The sequence below is a fragment of the Pan troglodytes genome, chromosome 17, assembly GCF_028858775.2.
Source record: "Pan troglodytes isolate AG18354 chromosome 17, NHGRI_mPanTro3-v2.0_pri, whole genome shotgun sequence".
NCBI lineage: Eukaryota > Metazoa > Chordata > Mammalia > Primates > Hominidae > Pan > Pan troglodytes.
The window spans coordinates 54,800,034-54,815,016 of record NC_072415.2 but is presented as its reverse complement, the minus strand read 5'-3'; the positions used below and the strand labels follow the sequence as shown (position 1 = coordinate 54,815,016).

Below are 14,983 nucleotides of genomic sequence, written 5' to 3'. Positions count from 1 at the left end.
ATTTTAAAAGTATTCATCACTTGTTCTTTTTATAGAGTGAGGAGATGGTTTTCTGGAGTTTCCTTCCAAAGGTGCCTTGCTTATCTCTGCCCAGTGACAGCCTTCCAAAGGCATGCTTCCTGATTTCTCCAGCCAAGAAAGGATCCATATTATAGCAAAGCCAAGTCTGTCAAAATTGTAACTTCTCTGCACCCACACCTGAATCTGCATAATTTCCCAATCCCACAGAGGTAAAAATAAAAACTTTCACCAGGACACGAGAACATTTGCCAACTGTGGGAAGATAAATGGCTCGGGGACTTCAAACTCCAAAGGCAGAATTGCTCCATTTCTGATTTCAATGTAGCAAAGGATATGCTGTGAGTCTCAGTTATTTTTTTTTTTGTTACGTTGCTACAAAGTTATGGGTTATATCATTTAATTTGATTAATTCTTGGTTTCCAAAAGGAAACCTTAGGAGGAAACTTGGGAGGCTCAATAAAATAAGTATGTGCAATTGTTAAGACAGGAAAGGAAAAAAAAATGACTTCCATCAGAGCCCACAAAGATCATTTCCAGTCCCAGACATGGGTCCCCAGAGATAGCCTGGAAACCAAATGATTGTCAAAGAGATGCTTACCTTTTACAACAGCTCACAGCAAAGGAAAACATATAGCTTAACATCTCTCCCATGACTCACCTTTCTGTTTTTTTCTTGTATTCACTCTCTCTCTCCCTTTCCCTGCCCTTCTCCTTGATGTGAAGCTTCCCAGTCTGAGCTCTTCACCCAATTAAATATGTATCATTAGATGAGTCACTTGACCTTCTTAAGCCTCAGTGTGCTCATCAGCAAAATGAGATGTTTGTACTACATTATTAAGATTTATTTAATGCTGAGTCTAAATACAAATCCAAGTGTGCCCTGTCCCCATAAAAATGTTCATATTTGTGTTCTAACCTATTTGTGTCTCAGATAGTGACTATGGTTTCAGCCGGTGGGACTCAAGCACTAGGAGTTCTACCTTTCGCAAAGGAGAAATCCAATGGCTAAGTGAAATGGCTGGAGCTAAAGATGAATGGGATGAGTCTCATAGATTAATATACAACCAGTGGTACCTGTTTTCAAACTTCATTGAACAACTAATTATTTGGTCAACATGGTCAATAACTTGGATATTTACTTTGTAACTACTGCCTGTACATGTGTGCAGGGGAGTGGTGTAGATATTGAAATTCCATTGTATAAATTTGAGTCTTTTAGAATCTTCAACTATTAGGTCTGGTCAGAACCTTTATGGTCATAGTCCCATTTTGGAAAACTGAAAGTCAAAAAACAGAAGAGGTCTTTCAGCTGGTTAGTGTGAGAGATAAGATATGGACAGGTCTTCCTAACCCTACTTGAACTCCACAACAGCCATTAGCTAATTAATCTTTCATTTCCCCCCACAAGAGGACTCAGAATTGGACTTGGAATAAGGTTAAAAAGATTTATTTTGTCAGCTTCCCAGGTTTTACTCTCTTTATTCCTGGTCTTAATTTTCTCCTCCCATTAGTCCTCTTCTTCCTTTTATTCCATTTTAAGGAAATGATCCTGAAACATTTCCTTTGTATAGTTTTCATGACATTTCATCCACGTGGCTAATTCCCTCATCTGGGTGACTGCTTGGAGGAGGTTTTTGTATTATTTTTGGCTTGGGCATTCATATCCTGCCAGTGAGTGACAGCAGAGACTGCCTCCTCAAATTTCCACAGTGCTGATAAGAGGAGTTGGCAAAGGGCAAGAAAGAAGCTACAAGGAGAGGTGGAGGGGGCCAGGTGCCAGGGAATCCAGCTACCTACATGGCAGAATTTGGATATCTGAAATGTGCTCTCAGAATCAGTTCTCAGAATCCACTCATCATGAGGACAGTACTCAACATTCGGGGACTTGGGATGGCTACCTTCTTAACAATGGCACTAAACTAAGAGGTAACACATGTAGATTCACTCTTCTCATTTTTTTTTTTTAAATTATCTGATAGGAGCTTGAACAGCGGTTGTCATGAGGTCTCAGTATCTGGCATAAGTTTAGGTCAAAGTATGCAAAGATTGTTTCCAAGTGGTCTGAATAGAAAATGTCACTCATCACTCTTCCACCACCTTGTGAAAACTTGGCTTTGAGGGCACATGGCATCATTCTGACTATGCATTGTCACCCCTGGAGTATGCATTTGCTCTTCTGGCCCTCTGCTAAATGTTAGTGTGCAAGAGAAGGCAATGCCTGCCGACAGGCCCAAATAGAAGCTGATAAGGCTTATACCAATTCTGAGATTGCACCTTCTCACTATTTATCCATTTTCTGGTCCCAGGCAAGCATTTTTATAAACGGACATTTAGCAGATGGTATGCATTTAGAAAACAGGCCAAAAGAGCTACTGCATTCTGAAACCAAAAAAAGGAGGCGTAAAATACAGAAAAATGGTCAGAAGTCTGTACTGCATCCTAGCCCTAGGTATGTTAGAAGTGGGCTAACAAGACAATGCAACCATCTGCTGGGCAGGGAGAGAAAGAATGAAAGATTTTCCAAGCAAGAAAAAGGAAATGGAGTGTGCAACTGCTGCTATTGCTAAATAGGGTCTCTAATTCCTCTCTCCATAATGGTAATGACTTACGTTTAGATGGTATCTTTCATCAGCTCTGATCTCAGGGAGCACTCAAAGCCTTCTCTTGACTCTGCTTCTAAATCTCATCCTCAACAGGCTAAAGGATGACATCTATATTTATACTGTATCTATTTTAGAGAAGAATAGCTCATGTGAAATAGGACATTTGGATGCTAAGGAAATGAATCAAGTGTGATGAAGGAAAAGGTGGAGGGAGAGAAGTTGTAGAAAGTGCAGATGCTTATTTCCAATCATGACCCTCAGAACCATCCAGCTGAATAGACACCTCCACTCAGATAAAGTCACTGAAAGCTCTTAATGCATCTAGTAAGCTCAGCTTCATCTCATCTGCCTCCTGTCTTTTCATGGAACTTGGCACTCTTCAGAGTCTATCACATTAAGGTGAATGCTCTTCAGGGAGTCTTGACAAACTATGACACTGGATTCTATGTTATGCTAAAGATATTTTTCTCTCATGCTTTGGGGGCACAGCCATGAAGGAGACATTCGAGATATAAGCAATGAGAGGCTAAGGCTTGGAAGGGAGGGGAATAAGGGGGAATCTGGTCTGTCTTAGTAAGAAACTTAACAAGATATGCAGGAACATCAGGCATAGCTCATATAGATGTAGCAGCCACCAACAATTATGATTCATTAAAGTTCTGGGAAAAAATAACCTCATAGAGGACAGAGATAGAAACAAAGCAGTGGCAAAAATAACTCAGAGTGCTGGATTTCAGTAAGGACAGAGGTGGAAGCTCTGTCCATGGTGTCTCCAGGCTGATATTCAGAAAAGGTAAGGCCACAAGGATTCCTTCTACATTGGTCAGGAATTGAATAAATGAGTGTCTTCTTTCCTTAACTATTCTCCTTTGTAATCATCACATAATCACTGTGCAGATGCCTTAGGGAAGGGCATGTGATCTGAGGATGAATGGGATTCTGAAAGAAAGGGCAGAGGTGACATAGAGGAGCACTGGACTGGGCACCAAGAGCTGTGTTCTAAACACAGCTTTCACTAGCTCGGTGGCAGGGAGGCAGTCAAGGTTCAGTGCAGCAGGCAAAGTTCTGGGCTTAGAATCAAAACCAATGGTTTTTTGAACCTGGACAGTTCTCTTGATCTCTTTGAGCCTCAGTATCCTGATCTGTAATATAGGAATAAAAGTACCTGTCTAATAACATTGCACAAAGGGTGTTACACAAAAATTTATGTGAAATGGCTTTAAGAATGGAAGCACACTATACACAAGAGGTCTGGCCCAACCCCGTGAGTTACAGATGGGCAGACAGTACCCCAAAGAAGTGGAATCCCATGCCTAAGGGCACACGGAGAATTAGTAACAGAGTTGGGCCTTGTATCCAGTTCTTCGGGTTGAATCCAGCTTTCTTTCATGACATTGTCGTGACACCTATTTCTTCCCATCTCAAGTGGCTGGCTGAAGATGAGATGAGATGGGACAGGGATGAGGAGGAGTTTTAATAAAGTGATGAATGTGATATAAATGCAAGCACATGAAAAGCAATATAACTAGAGTGGGGGCACACAGTGACTGGACGTGAACCCCAGCTGGGAAATTTTATGAAGTCAACCAGCACTCAGCAACACAGCCTGGCCACAGACAAATCCTCGTAAAATCGTTGAGAAACCTAACATGCAACAACGTCTGGTTTTAGCTTCTTGAGGTCTTGCTCCTTGGGTCTGTTAAGTTAGGATTTTTGCGTGTAGGTTCTTAACAATTACCCCTCACCATTATTTTCTAGCTAAATAAGGCTCATAAAATTACAAAAATAAGAACATCTTCTGTCCACAGCTAGTGTAAGTCCCATGAATCAGTTTCATCATGCTGAAAGAGATCAGTTTCTCACATGTCATGCAAGGTCAAGGTAGTACCTCCTGCCCAGGTGGGCTTAGCCTGCACTCTGCATAAAACCAAGCACCTTCAACAAAGTCTGATGATGAGAAATGATGAAGCCCAGATGAGCACATCCACTTTGGGCAGACACAAAGTGTAGGTCATTTATTACCTTTAGTGAATGCAGGAGATGTGACTGCTAATTGGTCTCTTCATTAACCAAGGAGAACATCTACCACTACAACTCACAGGCTAGTGGCAATCTGGGGCGATCTTTAAGTGGTTTCTACCTCATAATCATATTTCTTCCTGAAATCTGCTGGCCTAGAAAATGTCTCTAATTATTCATGAATAGACTATTCTTGCCTTCAGGAAATATGGGCTCCCTGGGAAGGGAGAGGACAAGTGAGTGGTACACATCATAAACAGAAGTGAAACGCTACACCAAACCTTAAACATGGATGATTGGTTTTTAAAGCCAGGCTTTGGCTGGAGGGTTTTATACTATTTGGGAACAGGGGGAACATTTAGCTTCTGCAACTCCTAGGTAAGAAGTTTCTACTATTTTCCTAATAACTAACTGCTCTGGTCTTTATAGGGGTCTTATCATATATGATGTAAGGCCAGGGTCAAAGGGATACTTTTGCAGAAATGTGAGGCCCTAACAGCAGGGAAGGATTTTGTGTGGTTGGGGAGGTTGGCAAGGGAATTCTGCCAGCAACTGACAAGGAATAGGATCCTTCTAGTAGCAACCAGCATTTCAGTTTAAATTAGTGAGCAAAATCCCTTTCTAGTGGGCATGCAAAGAGACACAGTTATAAGGTCTGCTGGAAGCAGGAGGCACATATCACCTTCCAGCCTGCCTCCTACCACTTAGTGCACGAAAATGACAAGTATCTGAATGTAGTCAAGTTTTCATTTAAGGGACCTGCCCAGGACAGCTTATCAAATGCCCATGGAAAAAAAACGGAAACAATATGGCCCAAGGCTGTGGCTACCTGATCAGTTAGACTTCAGGATTCACTGGTCATCAGCTTCTAATGGCTCTGCAGTAGACTTCTCACATTAGATGTGTGACTTGTGGAGCTGGCATGCCAGATAAATTAGCTAGTCATTTCCTCCCAGGCTTGGCATTCTTGGATCTTATTAGTATTCCTAATGAGTTTTAGAGGCTGTATCCAAACAGCAAACTGTACCATTAGATCAGATGAGGACCTAAGAACAGCATCTTTAATAAAAAGCATAACCATAGTGGGCATGACTGCAGCCTAGGCAGCTATTAGGGTTATGGCTTCACAGTTTCTCAAACAATGGCTCCAGGAGAGAAGGAAGATAGTAAATACCAAGTAAACAATGTACAAAATGTGCAGCAAACTCAAATGTGCAAGGAGACCCATTTTAATTTGATTCCCACCTCTTTGCAAACTAGTGAACACAATGTGCCACAGATGTGTCTGAGGTGCAAAGCCCAGCAATGAAATAACTTGATAATCCAAGTCTGAAGAAAAACAGCCTTACCTGGAGACATGGAGGAGTCATAAGAACTTCTCTCCTTGCGGTTCATCTTGAAGGCTTGGATGTCCTTTTCCCTGTACGTTCCAAAGCCTTCATAGCTCCTCCTTTTACTCCCACTCACGTCACTGTCCCACTTGTCATTCGAAGGGTTCATTTCACTGAACACGTCCAGGTTCTCCGATCTCGTGCTGCCACCATCCCCGCCACTGCCAGAGTATCTTTTCGTGCATGAGTCCACAGGCTCACTGCTCAAGTCTCCTTTTTCCTTGGCCTGTGTCCAATGCTGGGCGTCGGAAAGTGACAGTGTAGACAGGGTGTCCACCTCAAAGTTGTTCTTAGAAGCTTTGTGGCCGGCTTCGCTGTGCTGGTGCTTCTGTTTCTCCTTATGCTTGTTCTTCTCACTCACCAGCGGGAGCTCTTTGTCTGCGCTACTCAGCCGCTCGCTCAGGATGTGGCTGGAGAAGCCTGTGGCTTTGCCTGCAAAGAGACCACTCAGGTTGTCATGGGTCCCTAGGATCCGGTCTTCCTTGTGCTTATGCTTGTGTTTGTGTTTCCTCTTATGGAGCCGACCACTGGACAGACTGGCACTGCCTACCTTGGGAGGGTTCAGAGAAGGCTGCATGTCACCAAGGCCCATGCTAACAGGTCCCTGCAGGTGTACTCCATGCTTGGCTTTATGCTTAGCTGCACCGGACATCTTTACGTGGGAGTTTGTGTGGAACTGAGGTGGTGGCACTGTTGGCCTCATGAATGGGGAAGCTGCTCCAAGCGTGTGCGATAGGTACAAAGGAGCTGGGTACTGACCGTAATAACCAAGGTTCATCATAGGCATTGATGTGTAAGGCATTCCATAGGGTGCATAGTAACTTCCACTGGGAATAGGGTAGCTGAACCCTTGTAAAAAAGGCACCTTTGTCATGGTGTCATTGGTTTTTGCAGGCCTACCACGCTTCTTCTTTGACTTCAAGTCTGAAGTCCTACGAAGATAGAGCAACGGGTCATACTGGATATATGGCACCGGGTAATAGTGATCAAAATTAATCCGAAAAATGCTGGGATATGGATTCTCGTGGTAGAAGGTGTAACTCCGGTGGGAGATTCTGAACACTTGGAACTTGGTGATTAGCTCCTCCAGGTCTGCCAGAAACTGGAGGTCATCGCGGTTTTGCAGGCTTTTCCGTTTCCTCTTGTGCTTTGGCTTCTTGAGGCTTTCGTGGGCCAGAAAGTTGTCCACAATGAGATGCTTTTGCCGGTGGCCATGCCGGTTCTTTGTGCTGGTGTCGGACGGAATGGCCTCCGGGTTGTCCAGGGAGCAGAAATCAAAAGAGTACCTCCTTCGGGATTCTGAGCTCTTCTCCGCTTGGTCAGAAGTGCTGTTGTTGTCTGTCCCAATGCCGCTGTCGCTGGGGATCGTCTCCTCACTGTGGGACTCGCTCACAGGGGACAGCGTGATTTCCTTTAGGGAGCCAATCTCGCACAGGTGTGAAGGGGAGTTGGCCATCAGTCTGGGTGGAGACAGCTTCCAGGTTCCACTGTGTATTCCCTTTTGGGTTTTGGTTGGAAGAGCACTGATGGGCTGGAGATTTGGCATAGTTTTCAACTCTGAAAAATTGGTTTCAGTGCTGGCAGGGCTCAGGTTGCCATTGGACCCACCTAACTGTGTTGAAAGTGGGTGCATAGCTGCTGGTGAAGACGCCACAAGTGACTGAAAGTTGGAAGGCACGGCTGGAACATCCGGCTGGCTAGAAACAGGCCTGGGGTGCTTGATGGCTGTTTTGGGTTCTTCGGATGGGGGTGGCAGCTCTGCTCTTGGCTTCCTGCCCCGCTTCTTGCCAATGTAGATGGTTCCCCTCTTGCTGACATTAATCTGCTTGCCCAGTTTGCTTTCAATGGCTGCTGCCCCAGGGCTGGTCTCTGGGGGAGCTTTTGCCTTCAGAGCAACGCTGCTGGAACAGGACAAGATCTGATTCAAGATGTTTTTCCTCTTGAGTGTCTTCATCTTATTGATAGTTTTGATGGTCTTCTTATCCAACACGCCGAGCTTTCCAACTTTCTTGTGAAATTTCATCTCGCTCATGGGTTTGTCCTCTCCCGGCACTAGCTGGGCCAACTTCGCTAAATTGCGTCGTCGCTTTCTTTTCTTAGTGCCAGGAAACTCTCGGCTGATGGGACTGACGGGGCTGGTGGAAGTTCCCTCATGAATCGTCTCGACTGTGAGCAAAGGCTGCTTCTTTGGTCGTCCCCGCTTCTTTTTGACTGGAGTGATCACAGTAAGACTGTCTGTGTTGGTGTAGAGAGGGCTGGATGGGGTGATGGGATATGCAGACGGGGGCTCCAGCATCAGTTTATCAGAGGTGGCCATAACTGCCTCTCGAAGCATGGTGCTAGGTTTTGGTTTGCTGCAAGTCCACCTTCGTTTTGCAGCAAATTTTGGATGCTGGATTTCTGGCAGCTTTCTGGATGGAGAGTGATCTGTGCATGTTGGAGGTGTCATGACCATGGGTGGCTTCCGCGGCTTAGACACACCTCCTGGGATAACTTTCTCAGCATTTCCACCAGTTTCAAGGCCAACTGAGGGGGACTCATTCTCTATCATTTTACTCAACTTAGGGACACGGGGATCCTTCTTATTCCCCTCAGAGTTGGAAAGTATCCTGTTAACTACTTCACTGCTCATGGTGATTCCAGAAGCCAGGGCTTTCTCTGGCATGATCTTTTCCACCACCGCTTTAATGGACTGTCTCTTTTTCCTCTTATGGTTGGTTGGATCCAGAGAGGGTGCCTTGATGGGGATAGTAATCCGGACATGACTTGAGTCATTTTCAGGATTACTGGCAGAACTCACGTTCTGCCTGGCTGGTGATGCCTCTTGGGCACTATCTGCGGAATAACCTTCCCTTTTCCCTTCTGTATTGTCAAATGCTTTCTGGGCATTCTTGACCCAATCCAGGTCTGGGTTTGGTATGGTCTGACTTATCACATCTTTTTTACTGGACTTTTTCTTGCTGCCCACAGTAGGTGGTTCTGGGGGCTCCTTTGTACCTCCTCCATCTTGATCCACCAAGGGCTGAAGCCCGTTGCACTCAGCAGAGCTGCTGGGTGGGGCTGGTGAGCTGTGGCTGCTTGGGGATGAAGCCACACCTCCCAAGAGCAGATCTTTGTTATTGTTAGACAACTGACTCCACGTGTTCCCTGCACTGCCTTTCTTACCCTGGGCCTTTGCAAAGGAAGCCACGGGCTCAAGAGCTGGGATCTTGCTGGTGCTTGCAGTTTCTCTGCCAGACTCTGGACTGATGAAGCAATTCTGAGTGACGGGTCCGCTGTCAGAGTTGGTGGACCAGTCCATGTGGTTCTGGCTGCTGCTTTTTTGCTGGTGCTTTGGTTTTAAGGTGTCACCGGTGAAGTCCTGTGGGAGGCCCGTGTCATAATGGAGAGTTGAATGTTTCTGGGGCCTCTCGTAAGCCTAAGGGTGGGTGGAGTGGAGAGGGAGAGAGACAGAGAGAGAGAAACAAAGATGAGCATGTTGAAGCTACTTAATATTTGACATCAAAAGTCTCAATGATCTGAAAGTTGGAAATGAATACCGAAATGAACAGCCACCTTTAATTTTAGAATGTCTTACAGAGGTTTTCTCAATTGCAGTAGTAAAGATGTATTGCACTGGTTTTGAACATCAGTAAGCACACTTTAATTGTTGTCTTTTATCCCTAAATAACAGGAATCTTGACCTACCTTGATTTAATGCAATCTTTAGAGACAGGAGGGAGGGGACATAAAGGTCACTTAGCCCAGTGCCTTTTTACATTTTTACATGCTATTTTACAAGTGAAGAAGCTGAGACCTGAACAATGGAGAGTCCTGCCAAAGATGGCAAATCCCAGGAGAGAATCTGAAATTCCCGACTCCCAGTGTTCTTTCACCTAACTGGAACAGTCTGTTATTTCTGTCCCTGCTTCTCTTCGAATGTATGTCTTTCCTCACTTCCTCCTGTTCCAGTTCATTTCAGCTTGTACTTTGTCTTAGAGCTCAACATCTCTGTACAAGTAGCTCATCAGGAACCACTGTAACCAGTAAAAACAGCCCAGGTTGAGGAATTAAGGAGAGAAGTATGAAGCCTGCATGGGAAAAAGTGGGCCAATCGAGGGCATGGAGAAGAAATGGAAGAAAAGAAACACACAAGAATTGTCCTAAGCCTTCAAATCCTTGTGGACTCTAGGAATGTTGCTCTGTTTGGGGGTTAGCATGCAAAGAAATCCTTAAACTTCGTATTACGCACTTATTGCTTTCTTGAGGAAACTCTTGGATAGTCTCAAAAGCAACCTTGAGTCTACTAGACAAATGTGTCAGGAAAAAAAAATAGTTGTCATTCAAGATCACTCCTCCAAACTTTGTCAACTGTGTTTCCCCTACATTGATTCTAAAGGAATGTCTCCAGAATCTTTCTCAGGACTGACTCTCTCCAGCTAAAATAAAAAGCCGAACATGTTGCTGGAGGCACAACATAATCAGTGTCTACAAAACCACAATGAGAATGGATAGTGAACACATCGTTTGGAGATATTAAAGCTATTTTTAATAAAAATATGCTTTCACTGTTCCAGATGAATTTTAAGCCATGATACTAGTTCAAAGTAGTATTCCTTAAGGTTTATTATAAGCCCAATTTATACATAAAGTAGTAAACTTACAGGATGCATTAGCCTAAGAACTGTTAAACAGAGAAAATATTAGTAAATTAAAGAACCACTCCAGGAAGTATATGATGACTGGCTTCATGAATTTAGAAAATTTTAGCTGGTAATATCTATCTATCATCTATCTATCTATCTATCTATCTATCTATCTATCTATCTATCATCTATCTTTGTATATCTCATTTTATCTCTATTTTTCATTGAAGCTATAGAACTTATGCTTTATAGGAAAACATGTCTTACAGCCCCTGTTAAGAGTCAAAACACAGATGGCATAAAGCATTACAGGGACAATTCAATGCAGTCATGAAACCAGGATTTCCTTCACACTAGTTTCTGGAATCCCTAGGGTTATTTCCTGCCTCTCTGATTTTGTGAAATCCTGTTTATACTTACAATATTTTGTAAGCATCATGAGATAGTTTCCTCAAGTGAAGCCTGCAAATACCCAGGAGAAAATTAAGAAAACAATTTAATTTTTTAATTCATCTTGCAACTTATAGTAGAAACACCACCATCATCAACATATAGAGAATTAATCCGACCACTTGAGGGTGTTTACTGGCATTACTGCTATGGACATAGGCTGCTATTCCATTTTAAGCAAAAACATAGAAATCTTATTCGTGGCATAAAATATTAAGTGCCACTTACTTATCTTTTATGAATCAGGGCATTGCTAGTTTCTATTTATGCTTTGGAAATTAGCTGGCACTCTGTGTTTACTAACAGGATCATAGGTCTAGAGGAGCTCTTGGAGGCTAAGGTCTCTGCTCCTTAGGGTATCAGTGTATGATTACTCATACTGGGGCACCTTGAAGGTTAGTGGGGGTGATTATTAAAAATAACAGTGGGATGGCTGGGTGTAGTGGCTCACGCCTGTAGTTCCAGTACTTGGGAGGCCGAGGCGGGCAGATCACCTGAGGTCGGGCGTTCGAGACCAGCCTGACCAACATGGAGAAACCTCATTCCTACTAAAAATACAAAATTAGCCAGGCTTGGTGGCGCATGCCTGTAATCCCAGCTACTTGGGAGGCTGAGGCAGGAGAATCACTTGAACCCGGGAAGTAGAGGTTGTGGTGAGCCGAGATCGTGCCCTTGCACTCAAGCCTGGGCACCTGGGCAATAAGAGGGAAACTCGGTCTCAAAAAAAAAAAAAAAAAAAAAAAAAAAAGTGGGACAAACGGTGTGATTCTTTTGGACCTGAGTAAAACAGGACTTGCAGTGGCCTTCTTTTTTTCCCACCTCTACCACCATCACTTTTCTAGTTCTGGGCACCAAAGTCCACAGAGAGGCTCCATGGTGACGCTAGGCCAGGATGTTGGGCCCTAACTCCTACCGTTTTTTTCTCTGCTGTTCCATTATCTTACTCTTGGTACCTAACAGAGTCCCTAATTAATGTTTTTTTCATGTTCTGGCTTCAGCTCAATCCCAGGGAGACACCCCTACCTTATAGAAATACCTCCATTATAAGTTTTCATGAAACCATGTAACTTATCTTTGTTGCACATACCATAGTTTTAGTTTTACATTTGATTTGTGTGCTAACTGAATTAAATGCCTGTCTCCCCTTCTTGCTTGTATACACCATCACAGAAGTACTAGGCAGAGCACCTGGCACACAGTAGGCACTCAATAAACATCCACTGAATGAACGAAGAAGCATACATTTTATGACAGGTATTTCATTTTGTCAATAGTGAGATCAATGATCTATGTATTGCAACACGTCTGCAAACACAGTCACTGCCTTCAGCCTAATTTATTATTCTCTGTATACCTCCTGTATTTGCCACTGCCTCCCATAAAGACATCTATCACAGTCTTTATACTGCTAGGTGGCATTTATTTGTGTACTTTTCTGTCTCCTTTTCCTAGACTATAAGTACTTTGAGGTCAGAGACTTATCATCTTATCCCTAAGGCCTACTACAAAGCCAAGCACCCAGAAAGCTCTCGATAAGTGCTTGTTAAATAAATAAATGGATGAGGTGCCTATTACCATGGCAAAATATACAGCTGCACACAAAAGACAATACACTACTAATCTGTCATTTGATGATGGCTCCTAATGAAACTGGAACACTGAAATGCCTTACGTGCTAAACAAGAAATCCTTCCCAAATACTTAGAGATGAAAGGAGCTTATAAGGTAACTCCCCTTCAATGCAATTTTTACTGTTAGTTCTCCCCATCTCCTAATTGTTTCACTTTTCAATTAACTCTGCCTTTGGAGAAGGCCATGAGACTGTCAGAAGGGTGGATTTCACCCCAGCAGTTGAAAGGTGGGGCCTGCTCACTTACACCCAGGGCAGACCAGCTGAGAGTAATACAGTTAAGCATGCCCGGTCCCTAGTGCTTCTCTGGACCACTGCCTGATCCCATTGTTCCTACCATTTCAGCTGCAGTCTGCCCTGCTGGGAGTGCTCAGCAATCAAAGTGCAGGGTGGACAAAAGGGAAGCACAACAAAGGATCAGGAGTAATGGGGGGAATGGTGCTTTAAGATCTTCACTCAGCTGGGCTGCAGAGAAGGGGCAGGGAGGACCCAGAAGGAGTGCTTTCTAAGAGGTCCAGAGAACAAGGCCTCCTCCAGCCTTGGCTGATAGCTATATCCCATTGCAATGCGCTTCATCTGTCAGCCATGACATATTATATTCACAATAGTGAGGCTGTCATTTCCAATATGTCCTTTGCTGAGAACTAAGCACTTACTCCATCCAGACAGAGATGGATAAGGCAAGCCGCAAGACAGGGGAAGCACACATCACAGCCTCTGCCTCCCATCCTAGTGGTCTGGGGAGATGATATCTTATCGGGCTCTCTGACTCAGGTCTTTATTAACCTACGCACCACATCTCCTTTTTCTCTTTAGATTGAGAGTTTTGGGGTTTGTTTTTGTCCTTTTGATAAGGTATGAGTCTTTTTAAGCCTTTATACCACCCTCAGCCCTCAGCAGAACTATCTCCTAAAACAGCTAACATGTGAGGGAACAGTCAATGACATTCCATATTGGGCACACAATTCTGGTGGAAAACTTTCGATACCAAACTTAGCTTAGCACGCTTCATGGCTGCCTGGCTGCCTCCCACCTCTCTCCCCATTCCCAAGAGTTGATTGTTTGTGAAATTCATGGCAGTTTCAAAGGTGTGGCTCACTTTTATAAGAAAAATGTTTTCCATGCACATTGAGCCTAGGTCGAATGCTTCAGTGAAACTCTGAAAACACTAGGCAGATTTGTGCTTACAGTATTTCTTCATGGAAGCAAGTTCTTCTGTAATGTAAAGAATTCTTTTGTAAAGTAGATAGCTATTCTCTCCCCTATAAGTTAACTAAATAATATACATTTAAAGTGTGTGCCCACTTTTTGATGGGGTTGTTTTTTTCTTGTAAATTTGTTTGAGTTCTTTGTAGATTCTGGATATTAGCCCTTTGTCAGTTGAGTAAATTGCAAAAATTTTCTCCCATTCTGTAGGTTGCCTGTTCACTCTGATGGTAGTTTCTTTTGGTGGTGGCGGGGGAGCAGAGGGATAGCATTAGGAGATATACCTAATGTAAATGACGAGTTAATGGGTGCAGCACACCAACATGGCACATGTATACATATGTAACAAACCTGCATGTTGTGCAGCTGTACCCTAGAACTTAAAGTATAAAAAAAAAAAATAAAGTGTGTGTAAGTCAGGTTTCTTTTTAAAAAGCACTTTTTAGTTTATTTTTCAAAACAAAATTAGATCACTGAGTAAAATCTTAAAAATCCAAAAAATGGGAAGCAAATGAGTGACCTAGCCTTATCTCAGGCTTACCTAAAGCAAAGTGTATTGCAAGGATATGAGAAGATGGTGATTTGAATCTAAGTTTAATCACATAACTCATTAAAAAAAAAGAAGCCTGACTTTGTGGAAGATAAACTACTCTTTTGGGTTAGCTATGTCTGTGCTACTTTCTGCTGACACCAATAATTTAAATTTACTGTTTGTAAGATATTTGGGGTTACATGAGCAAGAAAATATGCCTGGGTATGGAGCAATGAGGGAGGCCTCATCTCTTAATTTGGAACTTAGCACTTCTCAAGATGTGGTCCTAGATTACCGTATCAGAATCGCTGAAGGTGCTAGTTATAAATACAGATACCGGGGCCCACTGTAGACCTACAAACTCACAATCTCTCAGGGAGAGAATGAGGCATATGCATTTTAACATGCTCCTCAGGAGAACTCTGATGGACAACCAAGTTTTAAAACCACTAATCTAATGTTTTAACACCACATTTCTTCTCTGGAGTAGGGCCCTTCTGTGGTTG

The 14,983-nt window shown here is 43.4% G+C and overlaps 1 protein-coding gene across 8 annotated transcripts in view; it reads right to left on the bottom strand.

The window, feature by feature from the left end:
- The window catches only part of SETBP1 (SET binding protein 1), a 394,050-nt gene that overhangs the window by 108,493 nt on the left and 270,574 nt on the right, over window positions 1–14,983 (bottom strand). For all 8 annotated transcript variants that reach the window (XM_009433926.4, XM_009433924.4, XM_063795617.1 and 5 more), the window contains one exon: window positions 5,993–9,452. In XM_009433926.4, coding sequence (XP_009432201.1) covers window positions 5,993–9,452 — 3,460 coding nt within the window. The remainder of the gene's footprint in view (window positions 1–5,992; window positions 9,453–14,983) is intronic.